Source organism: Triturus cristatus, chromosome 4_2 (assembly GCF_964204655.1).
Source record: "Triturus cristatus chromosome 4_2, aTriCri1.1, whole genome shotgun sequence".
In the NCBI taxonomy this organism is placed as follows: domain Eukaryota; kingdom Metazoa; phylum Chordata; class Amphibia; order Caudata; family Salamandridae; genus Triturus; species Triturus cristatus.
This window is the reverse complement of record NC_140586.1, coordinates 408,702,587-408,726,616: the sequence shown is the minus strand read 5'-3', so window position 1 is coordinate 408,726,616 and position 24,030 is coordinate 408,702,587. Positions and strand designations below refer to the sequence as shown.

Here is a 24,030-nt window from a genome sequence, read left to right as displayed (position 1 = left end):
ACCGGCAGTGGTTCAGGACGTCGTTCCGCATCTTCGGCCAGAAAAAGTGGGTCACTAGGCGACTGTAAGTTTTGTCTTGGCCCAGGTGTCCAGCCAGGGGGACATCGTGGGCCAGATTGAGCAAGAAGTTTCTGAAGCGGAGAGGTACCACCAGTACTCGACCGGCCCCTAGCTCTGCGATCCTCTGTTCGCTGTATAGCAGGTCGTTCTCCCAGTAGACCCAGTGAGTTCCGGTGGAGTCCCCTGCGCTCTGGGCGCTGGCTTGTTGGCGGAGTCCCTCGAGGGAGGGGCAAGTCTTTTGCTCCTGGCGGAACTGTTCTTGGGTGGGCCCCCCTTCTTGACGCCACTGAGCCAGGCCGGGGACGTCCTGGAGGTGCGCGTCCCCTTCGGTCGTTGGCTCCGGGGGGTTGGCCTCATCGTTGTCTTCTACTGGGGCGACCGGGGGCGGAGGTTTCTGGCCATTCCGGTTCTTCTGGTCGGGGAACGGCACGGGCTGCCCTGGACCGGGTGGTTACGCAGGCCCAGTCCGGGAGGCCCAGCATCCCCAGGTGCTCTCTTCTCTCGACGGTGGCCCATTGGGAACTCTCAAGGTCATTCCCCAGGAGGCAGTCCACGGGGGCATCATCCCGGACCGTCACTTTCAGCAGGCCGGAGACCCCTCCCCATTCGAAGGGGACGCAGGCCATTTGACACAGACTTTCGGAATTGTCAGCTGAGCGGACGGGGCAGAGAATGTTCGGCAGGATCTGCTCCGGTTTCACCAGGTGACAGCGGACGGCCGTCACACTGGCGCCTGTGTCACGTAAGGCCTCGGCCCGATGCCCATTAATGGTCACCCACTGACCGTATTTCCTGGTGTTGGCGGGTAGGGGAGCCCGCGGGACTATGTCTTTTCCCCCTAGGCACGCTAGAACCATGGCGGCCGGTTCCCACTCTTGCTGGGCCGGCCCATACTCTTCCTGTTCCTCTGACAGTCGTTCTTCTCCCAGGGCGGCGGCAGCTACCTGGCGGGGCTTGGGTGTTTGGTTCTGCGGGCAGCTCGGGTCATTGGCGTAATGGCCGACTCGCTGGCATCGGTGGCACGTGACATTGGCTCGGAACCCTGGACGCATCGGGGGGTTTCCCCGGCCGGCCGAGGGCGGGGTGCTGGCCACGGGTGTTGCCGGGAGGGTGTCTCTCCCTCGCCCCTGGCCTCCTCCTCCTCCCCGAGGACGGTGCTGGCCTTGGTTGCTTCGGGTCTGCTCGTGCGGTCCTCTCCGGCCCACTCGGGTGCTCTCCCATCGGTCAGCTTCAGCGGCGAGCTGCCGGGGGTCGGTCAATTTACTGTCGAGGAGGTGCTGCCTGAGCTCGACAAAGCAGTTGTTCGACAGGTGTTCCCATACCATGAGGTTAAAGAGTTGTTCGTAGGTCGTTACATGGCTCCCCTTGATCCACCCCTCGAAGGCTCTGCTGAAATAGTTTACGTACTCCACCCAAGTTGTACCCGGGATCCGGGTGCAATCTCTGAACCTCTGGCGGTACATCTCGGGTGTGAGGCCGTAGCGGGTGAGGAGGGCAGCCTTCATGTGGTCGTAGGACGACATTTGGTGATCTGGGAGCTGCAACAGGGCATCGCGACCTTCGTTGACGAACCTCCCCCATAGTCCAGCTCCCCAATCACTCCGGTCGATCCGGTGGGAGGTCATGGCGATCTCGTAGGCTTTGAACCACTGTTGTATGTCGTCTTCTCGGACATACTCTCGGACAACATCCTTGGGGATGTGGACTTTTTTCTCGGTTGCCCCTGGGGTGTGCGGTCGCTCAGGCACCCCCGTCTCTTTATTCTGTTTCCGCAGTTCTATTTCCGCCAGTTTGCGTTCGTGTTCGAGTGTTATTCTTTTTTCCTCAAGCTCTCTCTGTCTCTGTTTTTCTTCTCGCTCCTCTCGGAGCCGCAGATGCTCTAGATTTAGTTTCTGCTCGGCTAACTTTAGTTCACCGTCCATCTTGAGTCGTGCCATTTCCAACTCGTGTAATCTGGTCCTTTCTCTTTCCTGGATCTCCTCCTGCGAGAGGCCCGTTCCCCTCTCCTCGGGAGCCGTGGCGTTCCCCTGTGGTGCGACACTGTTTTGGTCGGAGGATCCGGTGATCCCCGTTTCTGCCCACGACTCAAGGGCGCGCTTCAAATCCTCTTTGGTACTCAGGCCGGTGGTAGCAATGCCTAGTTCCATGCAGAATTGTTTAAGTTCGCGGTGGTTATACTCTTCCAACTTATCCATTTGGAACTTTTCAGTGGAACCGCTATCTTTAGCTGACATCGTGGTTTTGTCGTGGGGTGAGCTACTCTCTGTACGATTACGCGTTGATTCGGATCGCGCCGCTGGCCACCAATGTTAGACGGACCGGGAGGGTCGGCCGAGGACAAGGGGAGAGGTCTCCGGGGAGAGCCGTCTCCAGCGATCGTACAGACAAATAACTTCCCCCCCACAGACAGATACCACACAAGGAGATGAGTTAGCGTTCTTTATAAGCACTTCTTAAGGTACGATGAAAAGGTACAAGGAGGTCTGGACTCAGGGGTCCCCTCGATTCAAGTCTCTCAAGATGGGAAAGGGGAGGTGGTATGGTGGGTAGCTCACAATCCTCGAGCTTAGGTGATCTAGCTGGTACGGGCCGCGGCAGCGCCAGCAGGTCCCAGTGAAGATGGTCGATACACGGGCCGCGGCAGCGCCAGCAGGTCCCAGAGATGATGGTCGATATACGGTCCGCGGCAGCGCCAGCAGGTCCCGGTGAAGATGGTCGTTACAACGGGCCGCGGCAGCGCCAGCAGGTCCTGACGAGGATGGATGTTGCAGAAGGCTGCGGCAGCGCCAGCAGGCAGGACGATAGATCACAAGATAGGGCTACGGCAGCGCCAGTAGTCCGTCAAGGCTGAGTTCTCTCGGTGTCTCTCGACTCCAGGATACAACTGCCTTCCTGCTCCGCAGCTGCTCCAGTTATAGGGCAGGTGCCCTTTGATGTCCGGACCCTCGCACTTGGGGGTCGGAGGGTCCGGGATGAAGGTGTCCAGACACCCAGCGGGGGGGTGGAGCCGGTGCCTGGGGGAGCTGGAGGCGATCGTCACCTGGCGGGGGAGAGTCCTTGGCACTTCGTCCTCCCATTGACCTGCCAAGTGATCCGCTCACCTCCTGGGTGGATGGTGGTGCCGGGATGTCGGGGCCGGCCAGGCCCAGGGTTAGGGTCGGGGGGAGGCCACGCGGCCTCGTGGCGCAGGGCCCAAGATGGCGGCTTGACCCGGCCGAGGGAGCCGGTGGTGGCTTGGGCCCGTGCTACAGGGAGGTCCGAGGGCAGGAGTTCCGTCGGGAGACGGGGTGCGGGTGATTCTCGTGGGCCGCGCCTGGGAGGCCGGGGCTTGGGCCCTGTCATGCGGGGAGGGCGCAAGCCCTTCGTGTGGCCTGTCCAACAAAAAATCTCTAACTTAACTTTACCTAGAGAGGAGCACTTGTTTGAATCCCCAAACAACATATTTAAACATAGCTCTTCATTTTCAAAGTTGCAAAAGTTTTCTGGGGAGGCAACTGATGAGGTGATATACCAGCTTGAACAGAAGCATCTCTAGACCCTCCTAAAGGCACAATCGTCTTGGACTTAAATGTCACAGAATTATCCTTAAAGTAATTCACTGCTGATGTTGACTTGGTGAGGCCAATCTTGTTTACATTTTGGACTTCGAACAAAATTGCAGACAGAATTTCCAAAACATGTTCTGAACTTACCACCGTTTTTTCTATAAAGTTAAAGTAGAAAACAGGAACCTTTTGATGCAGAATAAAATATCAGAAGGGGCACCCTCCCCTCCAATGACATTATCCAACTGTGTGCTCAGAAGAAAAAGGTCATGATATAACTTGGAAGGTGAACCCTCCAAAGGAGTCGAACTACAATACACAGGAGGCAAAGAGGGAAACCGAGGGGGTGGGTTGGGAATTAAATTAAGTAACTCTCTTTGTCTGATATTTTCAGCAAGAGATCACAATTAGAAGGACCTCCCCTACCCTCCATTTGCCCATCATTGTCAATGTCTGAGAGAGTGAAATCTTCCCCAATCACTGCCTCTCTCCATGAAGCTGTCACTGCATCAACACTAGTTTCATTTCTCAAAGTTCATCTAGAACAGAACCCACGCATAACCCCCTTGGGCACCTCCCTCCAGGGATGTGTTTGGAGAGCAAAAGTCTTTGAAAGTCTTATCAGGGTGATTGCCTGAGCAGTGGCCGAGGATCCCACAGCAGTTGCTGAAAGAACAATGGAAGACTGATAGACTGATCCCTCCTGAGCACCTCCAACCATAAGAGACCCAACCCCAGGGACAATACAGTCTCCCTCAAAGTATTCATGGCCCAGGAAAGAGGACACAGCTAAAAGTGATGAAATAGCAGAACCATGGCTAGGATCGTCTGTCACCGCTTTGGAGGTAGTTCTAGGCATTTTCTGAAAGAACCCAGTGATAGCTTGATGGGATTTCAATTGTTGTTGCTGAGAGCTTCTAGCACTGTGAAATAATTTCCTTGCTTTTTGGTTTTGCCTAGGGGAGGAAGAACAGCTGCACTTTTAGTACCTGTTTCTACATCTTGTATACCCTCAGAAAGGTGCTTTCCTACATTCCATCTGAACTGTACCGGCCCACCATTGTTGCACTAGTCACTACCTGGCTTGATTACTGCAATGCATTGTACCACAACATCAATGTGGCCTCCTTGAACAGGCTTCAGGTCGTCCAGAACACGGCAGCCTGGCTGATCCTCAATATTCCTAAGCATCAATCAGCAAGGGAGGGGATCCGTGCTCTGCATTTGCTCCGCATCAGGAAGCGCATCTCCCTCAAAGTCCTTAGTACGGTCTATAAGGCCTTGCACAGCAAAGGCTCGCCAAAGCTGAAAACCATGTTCCAATGGTACACCCCCGGGAGGACCCTGAGATTCTCTTCCCAGAGAAAACTGATCTCTCCTAAATTCAGCAAGGTCAGACAGGGCAAATGCTCCTTCTCTCTGGTAGCCACAAAACTCTGGAATACCCTGCCCCCTCTATCTCTCATGCAGATTCTTTTCCGGTGTTTATGACGCTGCTGAAGACATGGCTTTTTTCAACATTGTTGGCAGATCTGTGCCTTTCTTTTTCTCTCCACCCGCCTAGCATCTTGACACTCACAGGTATTAGTGCGCTTTATACATTTTTATCCTATCCTATCCAAAGCGCAATTTCTTTAAAGTCATCATATTCTCACACCACTTACACAAACAGCAAGAAGAACAATCCATCATCTGTTCTTTTTGCACTTACACAAACAGGCCCATACCTGAGAGTTTGATGGCAGCCAAGCAGTCTGAGAAAATACTGCTCACAGGCACACACACCAGGCAAGGCCTACAGAGTAGCGTGCATCTCAATGCCACTGAGGCCAACAAGGCACTAGATGACCCGCTTCAACTGTGCCACCGCCCGGGCTTCAGGAAATGACCAAATGATAAGAAGTGGACAAGCTATGGACAAGCAGTGGACAAGTGGTGGCAGACAATGACTGAATGGTTGAATATGTCTGCAGAAAGCAAGCTTCCCTCCAGGCCCAATGACACCTAACCACCACCAAGAGGGCTTGCGACTCTGCTGAACTTTAAAAAACCAGTAAGGCACAAGGTCACAAAGCCCCACTCACCAGAAAAATTATCAGCCCCACCTGTATCAATCTGTGCTGCTTCGGGCTCAGCCTACTGCCATCCTAGGCAGATAGAGCACAAAATAATGGACTTAATGCCCTGGCTCCTGGAGTTTCCAGGCAGCCGTGCTCAATTGAGGCTCTGGCTAAGATGGCCAATGAGGCCCCAGAAGAAGCATGTGGTGCCTGCGATAGAGCGTGCGGTGTGCGGGCCCCGGTAGGATCAAGCCGCTCTGGCCTAACACCGGCCACTTCTGCACCTATTTAGGGAGGACTGCGGACCTAGGGCCTCACCTGCATCCCCACTGCGCCCAACTCGGGAGCCTCCAAATGTACTGTGGTGCGATTCTGTAAGCCAGGCATTAATCCGATTTTCTCGTTGCAGCCAGAAAAGGTCAATAAGCCAGACCTGGGTGAAGACTCCAGCCCAGGGAACAGGGGACCAGGAGCCAGGAACACCTCACAGCACCTTGCCGGAGTTTGCAGCATGATGGCACGTGACATCAACAAGTCAGCGTCAGTAACTTTTCAAGTCTCGTCATGAGCTCAACACATCGGCATACATTCCCCCGGGGGTCACCATAATCAATGACTTTAATATAAGGCAGCAACACCAGCGTATTTTCAATATTAGGGTCAGCAGTTACAGGAGGTTGTTACCTGTTGAGTTCATCTGCTGCTTGTGGGGTGGTGTTGTTGTGTGGTCCTGTGGTTAAAGATGCCAGTTATGACACTATGTAGATTCTGTCAAGGGCAGTTCTTTCTAGGAGACTGTGTGGTATTTTTCAAATATATCTGAGCATGTGAGTGAGTGACTACTGATGTTAAAGCAACTGTAAAAACAGAATTGATACGGATCATTCTGTAATGGAGAACCTGTAAATGGTATGTATCCGAGGCTACAAGATTTTGCATGGAGCATTTACCACATAGATTAATTTGAATTTGGGGTTCCAAATTTGAGGGATAATATCAAATGAAAACAGATAAAATGAAAACAACGGTTGGGTGAGAACAAGTTGTCACCTAACCATTATACATCTTCAAATATGTTTGCATTTTAGAAAGCTGTCTCGTTCCTAAATTGATCAATCCACACAGAGGAACGAAAGTTGTGATAAAAAGGCAGAAATAAATTACTGAAAAACTCTTCCGTGTAACGAGGACAGTTTCTTGTAAATTGAATAATTTCACTTTACTGCAAGCACCATCATTGCAAACTGAAGCCGGCGATTACTCAAATCAATAAAGATGTTCTTTCCAAGTGGGCAACAGCAACTAGACTCATTGGGCCAGGACTATTATACAATTTATGTTGTTGGGTATTCCACAAATAAGTCCACATTAAAGAAATATTAAGCGTTTTTGACACGCTTGATTTATAAGAGGACGTCTGATAAGTAAATATGTGGTCGATATCGCTATTTTTCATTTGATTATTTGGGCAATAATTCACCTTGCTTGACGTAACAAACAGATGCGCCTTCCAAAGCACATGCAGTACCAGCCGTGGTTTCAAAGTAGCAAAATTAAACAGTGAAGGTGATTGTCTCGAAAGGAGCCCGCAAAACGTGAGGTGGTATTAATTCATAATTGGTTAATTTGTGCGCTTTATCACCTGTCTAACAGTGGAGTAATCCATCATTTTTTAAATCGTAAAAAACACAACACCCCATCCCGCATTCACAAATTAATCTGTTAAATGGAGATGTGCTGCGTCACTACAGACCACGTAGGGAGCTTTAATTTACTGCCATAATGAAGAGAGCGTTTTAACTCGGATTGCTATTGATTGCAATGTTTATCTGTAACACATTCTTAATGACTCTTTAAATGACTCACCGGAGCCCGCGGCTCACACGTCTTGCCGACAAAGGTAAGAACCGATGTTGTGTCTGACTTTGTCTGCCCTTCCTCGCCCCGCGCCGTTTCCGACGGCTCGTGCTTTCTCCTGCTCCAGACAGACGGATGTGACTGCGGCCTGCGAAGCCGGATCTTTCTAGTCTCTTTCCCATTCTCTGCCTGGGAATCGCCGGGAGGCGGCATTGGCCCGAAGACGTGCGGTTGTTCCTCCGTACTTGGACTGGCCTTGCCTCTGGTGGGCCATGGCCGCACTTCTTTGGGGCAGTTGTCCGCGTACGTGTCAGTGCCTCCGAGTTCAGTAATTTTTGGAGCTCCTGGGTGCAAGGGCAACTGTGTGGTGCCACGGCTTCTCACCTGAGTTCTTAAATTGTTCATTTGCTGCTCTCTTAGCTTTGCAATGACTTCCCTGTAATCGAAGTTCTGTTTATTCTTAGTTCCACAGTGAGCATCCGTCTTGACCTCTTTGTTTACACCAAGGACTTCTTCCTCTTTGCCTATTTCCCACAGTCGCGGTGTCAACACCGCACGAGTATGATCTTTAGATACGTCATGGGATGTTTGCACTGCATTCTTTCCAGACTGTAAACTAGAGTTTGTGATGTAAATTAGTCGTTTGACTTTTTGCAGAGCATCTGATCCGGACGTTGAGGGATTCCCGACTGTCGTGGATGCCTGCACATATCTGAAGGTACACCTTACCGGTAGGGTGATCGTTGGTGACAGATTTTTATTTTTCACTGTGATACAACTCACAGGATCTGGTGACAGTGCAGAAGGGTCTGGTATTCTGTGATCTTCACGTGGGTGGATTGAGTCTGATACGGCTGTTTTATCTTTCGCTGCGGTTGTTGAGCAGAAGAAATGGGGCGATAAAACAATATTGCTTCTATCAAAATATTTGCATTTTCTTTGTAGGAAGGAGACACCGAAGTCTTCTGTTTGATGGCCAGGCAAATCTGTAGAAAAAGAGAAATAAAGCTTATTAACGGAATAGCAATTTACATTATAAACATCTCCCAAAGTAAACTACACACAATTTAAATACTTTAAATCATGTAATCCTCTTCCGTTAAGACAGGAATGGCTGACTACAGTCATGCATACTGTCATGTATATTACAACCCGAACCATCTAGCTCCACACATTTCTTACACATATTCAGCTTTTAAATGTTATTAGCTTTTTTTCAACGCTCCCAGCCCATCAGTCCCTTCTCCTCAATACTCAATATAAAAGGAACATAGAACTTTTCAAGACTTCCAGTTTGCTTCTGTCTCCACTGTGGACAGGTCTTTCCACAGGGCACAGGAGTTGTATGTAATTTCATAGAAACATTATTTTGTGGTCTACCATTACTGAGAAACAGTTTCACCTTTACTATTTAATTGAAAGTTTCAAAATGAAAGACTTTTACCATTTCATAGAAGTCGATTCATAGAATGTCTTTTTGTTTAAAATTGTCTTTTGCATGCTTATTTTATAAGGTGTAAAGGGAATGGTTGCAGGTCCTAATTTTACAATTTCTTTACATGTTCCCAATTTGCTGACCCCTCACGACCCCCAAGCACCATCCATCCATGCCTCTAAACAACCGTCACCATACCTAAACTACACCCATCCGTGAACCCTAAAAGCCCTTTCTTCCCTTAAATTCCACCCATCCTAGAAACCAAAAAACCCTCACTACACCTAAAGTATACCCATCCTTGAACCCTAGAAGCCCCTTTTATCCATACACTTTACCCCTCACTGAACCCTAAAGCCCATCACTACCCCTCACTCCGCCCATTCCTGAAATGAAAAATCCCTTTCTACACCTAAACCCCATCCATCATGACCCCTTAAATTGTCTCAACACCCCCAAACTCCACCCATCCCTGAAGCTTAAATGATCCTCAGCAGACCTAAATGCCATCAATCCATGGCCCCTAAAAATCCCTCACCACGCCTAAATTTCACCTATCGCTAAACCCTAAAAACCCCTATCTACATCTAAACTCTATGCAATCCTGAACCCAAAGAATTCTTCGCCACCCATAACCTGTACCCACTACTGAACCTTACAAACATTTACCAGCCCTAACTCTGCCCATCCATAAACCCTGATGTAGAGGACATTTTATTTCATTTGTAGGGGTGCATTATAATCACACATTGAGCACACTCGCATATAATCCTTTGTTGTGTTAACATAAAGTGTTAGGATCTTGAAATGTAATAACGTAAAGTGTGATATATTTAGGCCAGTGAATAGTAAACGGGAAGAGGTAATGTAGAAAGTAAATATAACCAGTAGAAACCACCAATGTGAAGAACTTGTGTTGTGCAACTGACAAACATTCACTATTAAATGTGTTTATTAATTGTGTCATTTTCCCTGTAGGTAGAAATGTCAACCGAACGTGCCTCATTTTCAATGCAATTTGTGAAAATCATACACTGTTTTTCTTATGTTAGCTGAATCCTATAGGCCTGGACTGCTTTACCCTGAAAGCTCTTGCTTTAGAATTAAACAGTTTGATTTTCAGTTGTGCTGCAGATTTCGTTCTTTCACACGTTTGTGTTGCAGGTGGAAAAAGCGTCCTTGTTAGCTAGAATAATGTATTGGTTTTATTAGTTAGGTAAGGAGAGAAGGGGAAGCATCACAAGCTAAACCCAATAAGAAGAACTGTTGTGTTTTCACAACAGAGCAGGCCTGGGAATCAAGATCAACATGTTATAGTTCAGGAACATTGTTGTCCCATGGGAAAGTTCCTATGAGACCGTGATCGGAGCAGATGGCGTGACCTGCAAGGACTCTTGGGAAGATACTTGTTATAATGGGACGTTGGAAGTAGAGAAAGCAGCCCACTTCTTCTCTGCCTTCAAAGAGAGAGCATTTCAGAACAAGCTCTGTCTCGTTGACTTCATATCCGACCCATCGATGGTGGAGAGACTTCTTAGGAACACTCCACATGCTGACACCTTTTATTTCTACCAAAAGAAGGCCATTTAACAAAGCTAAGTCTGTAAATTTAGCCACTTGTAGTGTCCTGCACTTTTTCCTACTAGTGTTGCTTGAAGATGAACTACCTTGAAAAAAACAAGAGACAAGAGGCATTGGGCAAAACAGGAACAGTTTGTTTAATTAAACAATGCGTCCAAAAACAGTCACAGGCATAGTGTCTAAGGACTGTCTCAATAACAAACGGTCCAACACACTTTTGTACAGTTCATTGGATGCAATAAAATGGTTTCACCAATCCTGCTTCGGAAAGCAATACAGACCGCTGTCATTGGAGCCATAAATTAATGTATTGGATGAGGAGTTCAGGTGGGCCTCGACCTTGCGATGACACAATGTGGCCTGTAAGCAATATGTCCAGATGTCTGGCATGAGGAGCGCATGATCACTGCGTGTACTGTGTGTGCTGTGTCCTCATTGGCTAAGTGTTCCTAACATTATGTGGCATGTGACTTTATGGCGATTTGGGAACGTACTCACCACTCCAGCCATGTAAGCTTTATTGGTGTGAATCTCCCTGGACCATTGTGGCGTCACTGTACCTATTTGTGAGATTGATCTGGGATTTCATGTTCATGCATTTGTTTACTGGTCATGCCACCCCACCTGCAACCTGTCAACCAGTGACCTCGGGTCTGGGTTACAGAGCATGCCTGACTATGTATTTCTGAGTCAGGGTTGACATGGCGTTCAGAACAAGTGAATTTGTCAACAAAGATGCAATTTCGTTTTTGTGTATGAATGTATTGTTAGTCACATTGACATCAACCTTTTCAATGTTAACTTTTCCCCCTCTAGTTGAATTTTCAAACTACACTACCTAACACATACTTCATGACAGGAACAATATTGGGGGACTGTTCTTCGGTTTTGGCAATTACTACTTTCCTAGCTACTTGCATTCTACCCAATTTGAGGACTGCATTTTCACAGCAAGAAATCTGTTACTGCATGCAACCACACACAAACAAGAATGCTATGAAAACAGGTAGCAACAACGTGCACACTCTGGAAAACCACCAGGGGAGCCAAGAGAACCACTTGGAGAACCACTCCTGTCCAGGGTCACCTCATGCATGTCTCTTTGAAAACAGTGCAATGCTTGGATGGCAAGAGTCAAAGTCCCATTATCTATGTCGTCCTTGGCAAATACCCCTCCTTTCATCACGGTCATTGATTCTAACACATACTGATGCTGCATCACCATGAGCCAGATGGCTCTAAGTTCTTCCTTGATCGAATTAAGGCCAAGCTCAGTTCTGTTCCTCATTGTTAGACCTGGCTTTTCCAGTGGGTTAATCCCCAGACATTTTGCTTTTGGGCCTTCTGTTTTTGACCCTGTTTTTGTTGGTTTTAGGACTCTGGGCACTTTCCCACTGCCAATTAGTGCTAAAGTGCACATTCTCTGTGTGTAAATTGTTATTATGGATAAGTGTGTTTCTATGATTGGCTTGTTTTACTTACTACTAAGTCCCTAGTACAGTGCACTGTGTGTGCCCAGGGCCTGTAAATCAAATGCCTCTAGTGGGCCTGCAGCACTGATTGTTCCACCCACACAAGCAGCCTTTCAAAGGGGTCTCAGACCTGCCACTGCAGTGTTATCGCGCAGTCTCGACAGTCATGTCAACCTCACAAGCGCACCCATTTGCCAGGCCCTAATCTTCCCTTTTATCACATGTGAGTCACCCCTAAGGTAGGCCCAAGCTATCCCTGTGGGCAGGGTGCAGTGTATGTGAAAGGTAGTACATGTACTGATGTGTGTGACATTCCCTGATAGTGAACTACAGTATATTTCATTTTTCACTATTGAAAGGCTATCTGTCCTATAGGATAGAATGGGAGTTGGGAGTTTACTTATCACATCTTATAAGTATAAGTATAACTTCCCATTGGGACAAGATAGAACAAGCATTGGCATAGCCAATAGGTCTCGCCTTTGGGACCTTATAAGTGTTTAACCATGCAACAGTTAATGTTGTTGCCCCAAAGATATTGTGCTGCATAACTAAATACTTATAAGGTCCCAAAAGCGAGACCTATTGGCTATGCCAATGCTTGTTTGTTTTTATGATGAAAGCTATTCATGAATTCCAATCAATAGAGAAACAGAATAGCACAAGATACTGAGTTGTTCATCTGTTGGATATAAAAAAGAGCCCTCTGAGACATCTTGTATCCAAAGAAAGGGATGATGTGAGGCACCGGCAGCTCATTTACTCCAATCATTTGGAAGAACTTTTGTTTTATTTATTAATGTGGAAGGTGTTATATAAGCCGGAGCCAGGCCCCAAAGGGCATCAGAGCACCTCACATTTACATATGTTAAAAATAAAATATATACACAGAAAAACATAAAAAGAAAACACCAGGTTTGCACCAGGGTACAGAGCGATATAACAGAGTCAGAGTACATCAAGTAGATTAAATAGGCCAAAAGCAGTGCCTAGTTTTAGCTGTAATTTGTTAGATAAACAAAGATAAAACACATTAATGTTTGGAAACCAATCTTTCAAAAAGGAGTGCAGTGGTTAAGAAGTATTTACTAGACCAACAGATCGTCTTTTGCTATAATGGCGGCACCCGCGCTTTACTTTTAATGTTAAAAGTAAAGCGCAGGTGCCCGCGATTATAGCAAAAGTAAAGAAATAGATGTTTTTTTCTATTTCTTTACTTTTGCTATAATCGTGGCACCCGCGCTTTACTTTTAACCCTTTCGATGCGCATGACGGAGCGGTTCCGTCATGCGCATCGGTTGCGCTGTGCGGATGACGGAACCGCTCCGTCATGGCCCCGCCCGCGCACGAACCCTTCAGCACAGCGCGGTAATCCGCGCCGCGCTGAAGGGGTTAACATTACAAGTAAAGCACGGGTGCCGCGATTATAGCAAAAGTAAAGAAATAGAAAAAACATCTATTTCTTTACTTTTGCTATAATCGCGGCACCCGCGCTTCACTTTTAATGTTAAAAGTAAAGCGCGGGTGCCGCGATTATAGCAAAATTAAAGAAATAGAAGTTTTTAAGCAGATGCAGCGTCGCACGCGCGGCGCCAAAGTGAAAGCAGAGGCGTACCGAGGCACGCACTTGTGCGCGTAATCGCAAGCTGGTGGCCGCTTTGGTAGCACTTCCAAAAGCTGCTCTTACTAAATGTCTCGCCAGAGCAGCACATGCGCTGGCTCAGGCGAGACCTAAAAATGGAGTTTAGTATTCCTGAACTCAGAGTATAAAATGCATCTTGTGATTGATAATGCCACTTTTAGAAAGTAGGCATTTTCTTGCTTAGACATCCTGTGTGCCTCTGCTGGTTTGTGGATTGACTGTCTGGCTTTAGAGTGACAGGATCTGGGGATGTGTATTTACTGTAGACAGCCACTGGGGGGTTGAGGTGTGTCCTGCCTTTCCTGGATGAGTCAGGGCTGGGTTGAATAGACCTGGGCTGCATTTATAGTAGGGGAAGGAGATTTCCTTGCACCTGAATGAGCCTGGCCTGCCTTACACGATACTGTCTCCACCTCCTACCGGGAACCTGGACCAGAGAGGACAGAACTGGTTTTGACTGAGCATAGAGCCTCTCTGCCACAAGAGAACAAAGGGAAATGTGGTTTAAATATTGGGGCCCAGAACTTTAGAATACTTCTGGGCTCTGCCAAGGAGAAGATCTGGGAAAGCTGAAGGAGAAGGACTGCCCCTTTGCTGTGTGCTGTCTGGGGTTGGTCTGCAGTGGCTGTTTCTGCCAAGAAGAGGACAAAGACTTTGCTGTGTGCTGTCCATCCTGCTTGAAGATGATCTCCAAGGGATTGAAGTAGAGCTTGCCTCCTGTTCTGTAGTCACAAATACTCTATTTCCTTGTTCTTCCTGCATCTGGAACTACTGTTTCATCTGATACAGAGGGAAATTGCAACACCGATGCCATTGAGCAAAGCTGCGACCTGCAATGAGCCGTGGGCACCACTCGTGAAGAGCATGATGCACTGCCCCGACTTGCACCCCAGCTCTGATGCCTGCAGATGCCACACCGTATTGACTCAGATGCCATCACCGAGGCTGCTGCCTGCACCGGAGCCAATGGCACCGCAAGTGATGCTCACAATGCACCGCCCAACTCACACCACAGCCCTGACCTCATTGACGCCGGTGCTTCATCATCGCAGTGCCAATACTGAATGTGAGTGACTTCCTAAATCCATCGACACCGCTCCTTCGTAAGGAACTGAAGCATGGCTGCCACCGCAAAATCACCTCCCCGGAAACAGTAAAGAACTAAAGCCTCACCTCCCCGACCACATTAAGGAACCAACGCCTCACCTCCCCTGCACTGCAGTAAGGAACCGAGGCCTTACCTCCCCTGGGGTCGTAAGAAACCGACACATCACCTCCCCTGTGGGCGTAAGGAACCAATGGTGCCTGGTGCCAACGAAGAATCACCTCCCCGATGCTGTGCACCGTCTTTGCTTTCAATACTTGCCAAGGTACTGTTCTTTAGGGGACTGTGTGACTCCGCAGCCGATGCGGCGCACCTTGCGGTCAGCGCCTTACTTTGGATTTTCATCTGTCACAATTTCGTATTAGTCCCAGGCGGAGGTATTTGTTGCAACAAGCTTTATTTGTGTAAATAACCTAATTTTGAGGATATCTTGCTATATGTATTGTGGATTTTTGTCGTTTTGGTCTTGTTTGGTTTAGATAAAGATTACTTATTTTTCTAAAGTGGTGTGGTGTCCATTTGTAATGTTTTCACTGTATTACTGTATGTGTGCACAAATGCTTTACATACTGCCTCTGAGATAAGCCTGCTTGCTCATGCCAACCTACTAAGTGGGTGAGCAGGGGTTGTCTAATGGCATAACTCCCTTACCCTGATTAGAAGCAAGGGTCTCTACTTAGACAAAGGTGCAAACTATTGCCAACTAGAGATCCCCATTTCTAACAATCATTTAAAGGAACTCCCACCTGGTGATCTGTAACGACTGGGCATTAGTTTTTGTCTGCATGGTGAAGAAGGGTATGGACCCTCCTGCCAATACTTGTGTGTCCGAGAACAGTATGAATTCTTCTGGAATGTTCTTCTACTGAGTGCAACCAAAATACTTTGTAGTTCCATTTCATTAGCCTGATGTAGCAAGGTTATCTTCTTCTTTAGCGGGTGCTGGTACAAATTAGATATTTGGAATGACCAGGATCCGGGTGTGTATGGTTATGAGGGACCAAACTCCGCGCCATCCAGGGACAAGCTGAGTGTAAGCAAAATCACTGCACTCCCAGTACATATCCATCAGCGTGGAGGTGCCCCATTGCGTATCCAGGATGTGCAGGATCGTGCTGCAGTTTTAATTTGTGCCCAGTGGAAGCGTTCTTTTCCCTCTGAAACACAAGGAGTACAGTGTCAGTTTCTGTACAATTAGAAGTTGCACCTTCCTTTTCTCGCCAAGTGTATCCACCCACCTCTGTGTCCCAGATTTCCTGACAGAGGGTGTCTATGCTTTTGTTCTACCCTCCCCTATAAGACTCATTTCCCCATAGTATCATCGAGCTGAACGGCCCTACTTAGGAACTCCATGTCTGGGGTGGACTTGTTGAAGAAGACTGCCCCAGATACGCTAAGGGTTACGCATGGACCACAAATGGAGGCGGGAGCTGATGTGTTTGTGCATTTAGTTGAGGGTTTTGCTACCTCCAAGAATGTCTCCTCTGGGATGTCTTGGGACCAAACAGTATCCTCCCCTGTGTTGCCCCTTTCTGTGCATGCTGTCAAGCTCAGTGTGAATATCGCCATTCTGGGTGAAATGGTATGGAGCCATTGGGTTGATCTCGTAATGGGTCAGATTCACTACTTCTCTGTGGGGTTCTACCTTGTTGGGCTGGATTTTTGCCTCGATTCTGCATAGGTATAAATGGGGAATGCATTTTGCATTTTCGGGAGCTACCTCTTGGAACATGTAAAGTCTATCTGCACCTACTTCATGGGGTATCAGCGAAGAGATAGAAGATGAGCTGGCTGATGTCTTAGAGCCTACGGCGGTCATGTGTTGATACCATGTGCTGTGTAAAAGGGAGCTGTGTAGGCGGGGACAACATAGCAGCCAGCTACCGGCTGTCCGCAAGCTCGCCAGGAGTAAAGGGATATGTTTCTAATGTGAAGTGATGAGAATGAGTCTTTTGATTGTGTGGAGAATCGAGATTTGAAAATAATGCTTACCGGTGGCTTCTTGAGCAGAGTGGTGTGTGGAGCCTGGCTCAGAGAGACCGGCACAGTGAGAGAGCAGCAGGCAGTGAGGGTGACCAGCATGGAGCGTTTGAGGAGGGCTGCCCAGGGCGTGAGGAAAACCTGTAGGCTCACTTCCAGGGTTATGTGGAGTGGGAGAAACAGCTGCGGTAGAGGCAACTTCCCTAAACATGCTTTATACATCTCAGACGCTGCCTGGATTGCAATCAGATGGTTGCAGTAGACTACATGAGAAGGTGAAAAAAAAGACCCGTCCAATACATCTGAAAATATAGACAGAGGACTGGAGGAGGTGATAGAAGGGGAGACCCAAACTGGGAGCTGTCAAGGTAGGAAGACGGCAGGGGACAGTCTAATGAGGGGGAAGGTACAGCAGCCAAATAGATACACACTGGGGAGTGCAGGGGGGTTGGTTTTGACCCTAATATATCTAAGAAGAAAGCCCTTCAAGGAAGGAAGAAGGTGGTGAGACCCATAAAAGTGAAAACAAAACCCAGAGGTTGGGCTGGAAGCTCCCCCGGTGTTGCAGAAAGAAGTGATTGTGCCCCCCACAGAGCAGCAAGGTTTACTTGTGCATCCTCAATCGTGGAGGTTGGGTAAGGCAATCCTGTCCCCTAAATTTAAGACTCTGAAGATTACCCCCTCTCTTAGGTCTTATTTCAAATTGTGTGGAAAAATCCCAGAATCCAGGAAGGTTCCACTTTCTCCTAACACACCACAAGTTCTCTCTGTGGAGGTCTTAGACTCAAGGTTTGAAGCAACAACCACTGTAATGGATAAGAGGCCCAAGGATACATTGGAAGAGCAGTGTCAAGACGACAGTACGAAGGCAGTGAAAGTGCCTCAGATTCCGGTTGGTCCGAATTGGTATCAGTGTCTAGCAGAAGATGACTCTATAGTGTGTGCAGGCAGGAGAGAAGAGATGGAAGGTGACACCGCTACCTTAGAAAGACCAATACCCAGTAATGTGTCTGTTGGACCAGGAGAAGTAGGACATGAACATAATCATGATATTCCTTTGGTCACCCTGGAGTGGAAGTCCCTTCCTGTGTCACTCACTCCAAACATTGTAGAGTCTGAGTCTCAGGCCTGCTCTTTGGAACAGTTAATGAAATCTGTTGCGGAGGAGGTTAGAAGTGGGTTTGCCAATTCCCAAGCTAATCAAAAGGAGATTTGGGTGTTTATGAGGGGCTTGCTGACAAGTTTGAATCTCTAACTGGAAAGCCTAGAGCACCTGGCAAGGTAGCTGGGAACTAAAATATTTGGGCATAAAAGTCTGTTGCTTTTTACAAAAACTGGCAGAGCTAAACTACCACAAAGCAATTAAAAACAAGCATTGGCATAGCCAATAGGTCTCACTTTTGGGACCTTCTAAGTACTTAGTTATGCAGCACAATATCCTTGGTGCAACCACATCAACTGTTGCGTGGCTAAACACTTATAAGGTCCCAAAGGCGAGGCCTATTGGCTATGCCAATGCTTGGTGTGGTTGTGTGTGTGTGGTTGTGTGTGTGTGTGTGCTTGTGTGTGTGTGTGTGTGGTTGTGTGTGTGTGTATGGGGTTGTGTGTGTGTGGTTGTGTGTGTGTGGTTGTGTGTGTGGTTGTGTGTGAGTGGGGTTGTGTGTGTTTGAGTGGCTGTATGTGTTTGTGTGAGTGTGTGTGGGTGTGTGTGTGAGACCGGCCTCACGGCGTTGCCCTCCCAATCATCCAGCCAACCTGCAACCACCCTCAAGACACGACATCTCCGACTCCGGCCGCCCCAGCCACCCAGATCCGAGGGCCGGCCAGAGCCCTGACAGACTCGACACCCTACCACGCATGTCCGACCGAGGGAGCGGGAACCCTCGAGCCAGACCCAAAGGCGCCAGCCCAGTCACACCTCGGGTCGCCTTCCCCGGGAAGACTCGATCGGCCACCAGGCCCCTGGGGAGCAGGCGCCTCCCCTGCCGAGCGTCTGGGGTCCCTCCCAGACCCACCTGAAAAGACCAAAGAAGTGAGCGGCAGGAAATCCCGCCGAACCCCCTCCGTCACCCCAGTCCCCCCTCTGCGAGGACCCCGGACTTCAAAGAGCAAGCGGAGTATAACAAGGGGTGCCGGAAAAACGAAGAGAGAGAAGACCTGGAACCATCCGAGCCTGCTGACGCTGTCGCGGCTCCTGAACGCTGAAGTCACCTGGGCCTGCTGAGTGACTCGCGGCCTCTTGCTGTTGAACTATCTGAGCCCTGCTGACGAGGTCGCGGCTCCCGAGCACTGAACCACCTGGGCCTGCTGAGTGACTCGCGGCCCCCAGCTATTGAACCATCTGAGCCTTGCTGACGGAATCGCGGCTCCCGAACTCCGACCACCTGTGCCTGCTGAGAGACTCGCGGCGCTCCCCTTGAGGACGACTCGGTAAGAGATCGCCCAGAGACTCGACACCCTCCAGCTCGAGGATTGTGAGCTATCCGCAGGGTATTTCGCAGAGACACTATCTTGAAAGACTGTCCCGCTACCCCCATTCCCCACGACCGATTTGTGGTACGTTGTGCCACGGCTGTACTACTTGCATCTTGGATCATAAAGATCCCTTGAAAATCATCGATAAAAGAACCTATCGTCCTACAAAGAATACGTGTGGTGTCACTCTGTTCGTAGGGTATATCAGGGTGTGCGCGCCTAGTTCGGCCTACGTGGGAGAGGTGGGTCAAAGGGGTGGGCGAGACGGGCATCGAACCCCCCTCCGGCGAACGCCTTTCCAACATTTGGTGGCAGACGACGGGATCCGAGCCGACACCGAAAGAGAGCGTGCAGTAAACGTCTGACACACTACCAAACAGAGATGGAAGGAGAAACCTCCCTGGGTGCCGCAGGTACCGAAATAAGCTCACCGTTCCGAGAGGATCAATTGGACTATTACACACATAGAGAATTAAAACAGTTTTGCAAAGACCTTGGAATCGCTACCACCGGATTAAGCACAAAGGAAGACTTCCAGAAAGTATTGAAGACCTGGGTCGAGACAGGGGCGCCCCCGACCCAAACGGAAGGAGACTCTGCCCATGAACTACAAAGCATCCCGGCGAGAAACAACGGGCCAGAGGGGAACCTGTCCCCCGAGGAGCTAGCGGACCGAGAGAGAAGCCGCAACCACGAACTTGAACTGGCAAAACTAAAAATCGAGGGAGAAATAAAACTAGCAGAGAAGAAGTTGGCCGTCGAACAGTTACGGCTACAAGGGGAACTCGAAGAGAAGAGACGCCAAAGAGAGCACGACGAAAAGAAGCTCCAGCTAGAACATGAACGCAGCCTGAAGGAGATCGAGTGGCGGGCTAAAAACGAAAAGTCACAGCCACCCGGGAATCCACCGGCCGCTCCCACCGGGGAAACCAAAGTCCACATCCCCAAGGATGTGGTGAAAGAGTATTACAAGAGCGACGATATCCAGCAGTGGTTTAAGGCCTACGAAGTCGCCATGACCTCTCACCGAGTCCCGCAGAAGGATTGGGGGGCTGGCCTATGGGGCCGGTTCTTAAGCGAAGGAAGAGACACCCTGCTAGATCTTCCCTCCACGGTCATGAACTCCTACAGCCACATGAAGGAAGCCCTCGTGGGCCGGTATGGACTTACCCCCGAAATGTACCGACAACGGTTCCGAGATTGTAAGAAGATACCGGGCACCACGTGGGTAGAATACGTGAACTTTTACAGCCGAGCCTTGGACGGGTGGATCAAGGGCAGCAAGGTCTCCACCTTCAAAGAACTGTTTGATCTGATTGCCTGGGAACATTTAGCGGCCAATTGCTTTGTAGAACTGCGCCAGCATCTCCTGGACAGTAAACTCACCGACCCTCGGAAGCTGGCCGTCGAGGCTGATCGTTGGGTGAATACCCGAGCCACCCGAGGCCCCGTGGGGGACTACGGCCGCCACAGTCAAGGCCCCCCCCGCCAGAGGGGCGGAGGGAACCACGGCCGACCAAGAGACTTCCCCGGGGGGTCCTCAACCAGCCCCCCCAGCAGCCCACCAGCGGCGGGTTTAGCCCCGTCTCCAGCAAGCACCGGAGTCGCAGGACGGCTAGGTCCACGAGCTAGGATCACCTGCTTCCGCTGCCAACGGCCCGGACACTACGCCAATGACTCCCAGTGTCCCCAGTATCAGCGAACCACAACGACCAACCCCCCGGCCCGGCAGATGGCCTCCGTGGCTCTGGGGGAAGAGATGGAGGACTCCGAAGAATGGGAACCGGCGGCCATGGCCCCGGTCTCCCTTGGTGATCGAGAAATGGTCCCCGGGACACCCTTGCCCGCCAACACAAAGAAATACCGACAGCAGGTGACCATCAACGGCCACCGAGTCGAGGGCCTCCGCGACACCGGGGCGAGTGTCACCGCGGTCCACCGCAGCCTAATTTCAGAAGACCAGATCCTTACCGGTGCCCTCTGTCCGGTCGTATGCTCCGACAATTCTGAGAGCCTCTGCCAGATGGCGCTGGTGCCCTTCGAGTGGGGAGGGGTCTCCGGAGAACTGAAGGTAGCGGTCCGGACATCACAGCCCGTAGACTGCCTCCTGGGCAACGACCTGGAGAGTTCCCCGTGGGGGCAAGTAGAACGAAGAGCCCATCTGGAGATGATGGGCCTACCAGAATGGGTCTGCGCCACCACGCGCTCCATGACCGCGCGATTGCCTCTCTCCGAGGGCAGTGAGGCCCTCCTACCAAACACTATCCCCGAGAGCCGGGACACTCTACCAGAAGCGGACAACCCTCCTTCGGAGGGAGAAGAAGACACTAACCCGGGAGAAGGACCAGAACCTCCCGCCCGGGAGGCCCTGACTGAGCTCGGAGAACTGCCCGAGATGGGCCAGTGGCGCTGTGAGGGGGGGCCCTCCCGGGAAGAGTTCTGCCAGGAACAGGCCACTTGCCCCTCCCTCGTGGGACTCAGACAACAAGCCGAAGCCCAGGCCGCCGGTGACCGAACCGGAACCCATTGGATCTATTGGGACAATGGCCTCCTATACAGCGAGCAAAAGTCCGCCGAGCTAGGCGCAGCCCGGGTACTGGTGGTACCCCTGCGTTTCCGGAGCCTCCTCCTGGGCCTGGCCCACGATGTACCCTTGGCAGGACACTTAGGCCAAGACAAGACATATCAGCGATTGGTTACCCACTTCTATTGGCCCAAGATGCGAGCGAATGTAGAAGTACACTGCAAATCCTGCCTCACGTGCCAGGGCAGTGGGAAGAGTGGCGGAAAACGCAAAGCTCCCTTACAACCGTTCCCCGTTGTGAGTACCCCGTTCGAGCGGGTCGGCATCGACATCGTGGGACCCCTGGATCCGAAGACCGCCCAGGGCCACAGATTCATCCTTGTCCTGGTGGACCATGCCACCCGCTACCCCGAGGCCATCCCCCTCCGCACCGTGACGGCTCCCGTGGTGGGCCGAGCTCTCATGGGGATCTTCTCCCGTGTCGGATTTCCCCACGAGGTTGTGAGTGATCGCGGCACTAACTTTATATCCCGCTACATGAAGTCCCTGTGGCAGCAGTGCGGAGTCACGTATAAGTTCACGACCCCCTACCACCCCCAGGGCAACGGCCTAGTGGAACGCTTCAACCGAACCCTAAAGGGAATGATCCTGGGCCTCGAAGAGCCCCTGCGCCGGAAATGGGACGTCCTCCTCCCTTGCCTCCTGTTCGCATACCGAGAAGTTCCCCAAAAGTCTCTGGGGTTCAGCCCCTTCGAACTGCTATACGGACATCCCGTCCGAGGGCCCCTGAGCCTGGTCAAAGAGGGCTGGGAGACAAGCCCCCGGGGGACACCCCCTGATGTGTTCCGCTACATCCTGGCGCTCCGCAACCAGACGAGGAAGTTCAGAGAACTCGCAGCGGCTAACCTCGAGGCCAGCCAAGAAGAAATGAAGCGCTGGTATGACCAGAACGCAACCCTGGTCGAGTTCCAGCCGGGCCAGCAGGTTTGGGTCATGGCCCCGGTGAAGCCCTGCGCCCTACAAGACAAATGGACTGGTCCCTTCAAGGTGATCGAGCGGAAGAGCCAGGTCACGTACCTGGTCGATGTACAGTCCCCACGGAACCCCCTCCGGGTCCTCCACGTGAACCGTCTCAAGCCCCACTTTGTGAGAACGGAATTAAGTTTGCTACTGGCCACCGATGATGGGGCGGAAGAAGACACCGAACCCCTGCCCGACCCCCTGTGCGCTAAAGACCTGGATGGCTCCGTGGAGGGAGTAAGACTTTCAACCACCCTCACTCCCCCACAGTCCGACGACTGCCGCCAGCTGCTCAGACAATTCGCAGACCTCTTCTCCCTCATTCCAAGGGTCACCGACTGGTGTGTCCACGACGTGGACACCGGCGACAGCCCGCCTGTGAGACACCGAGCCTACCGGGTGCCTGACCGGGTCCGCACCTGCATCAAGACCGAGGTACAGAAGATGCTCACCCTTGGGGTAATCGAACCCTCCGACAGCCCCTGGGCCAGCCCGGTGGTCCTGGTCCCGAAGGCGGCTTCCCCGGGGGTCGCCCCCGAACTAAGTTTCTGTGTGGACTACCGGGGGCTCAATGCGGTCACCCGAGCAGACGCTCACCCTATCCCCCACGCCGACGAGCTCATCGACCGCCTGGGGGCCGCCCGGTTCCTCAGCACTTTCGACCTGACCTGCGGATACTGGCAGATTGCTCTCACGGAGGGAGCGAAAGAGCGCTCTGCCTTCTCCACACCAGATGGCCACTACCGCTTCAGGGTCATGCCGTTCGGGATGAAGAACGCCCCGGCCACGTTCCAGCGGTTGGTGAACAAGGTCCTGGCCGGACTCGAGGAGTTCAGCGCAGCATACCTTGACGACATCGCCGTATTCAGCTCTCAATGGCACGAGCATCTCCAGCACCTCCGACAAGTACTCATGGCCCTGCGCCAAGCCGGCCTAACAGTGAAAGCCAGCAAATGCCAGCTCGGGCAAGGCTCCGTGGTCTACCTGGGGCATCAGGTGGGCAGCGGCCAGGTCGCCCCCCTCCAACCGAAGATCGACGCCATCAAGTCCTGGGAGCCCCCCACCACGCAGACGGAGGTCCGGGCCTTCCTGGGCCTTACAGGGTACTACCGGAGGTTCATTAAAAACTATGGTAGTATCGCGGGGCCCCTCACGGAGTTGACCTCCAAAAAGCTTCCGAAGAAGGTGCAGTGGACCACCCCGTGCCAGCAGGCGTTCGACGCCCTGAAAACCGCCATGTGCACCGCCCCCGTACTCAAGGCCCCCGACTACTC

At 50.9% G+C, this 24,030-nt stretch overlaps 1 protein-coding gene across 1 annotated transcript in view; it reads right to left on the bottom strand.

The window, feature by feature from the left end:
- The window catches only part of LOC146833945 (uncharacterized), a 747,002-nt gene that overhangs the window by 200,683 nt on the left and 522,289 nt on the right, over window positions 1-24,030 (bottom strand). The window contains exon 4 of the mRNA XM_085600111.1: window positions 7,532-8,508. Within this exon, the coding sequence (XP_085456237.1) occupies window positions 7,532-8,508 (977 nt within the window). The remainder of the gene's footprint in view (window positions 1-7,531; window positions 8,509-24,030) is intronic.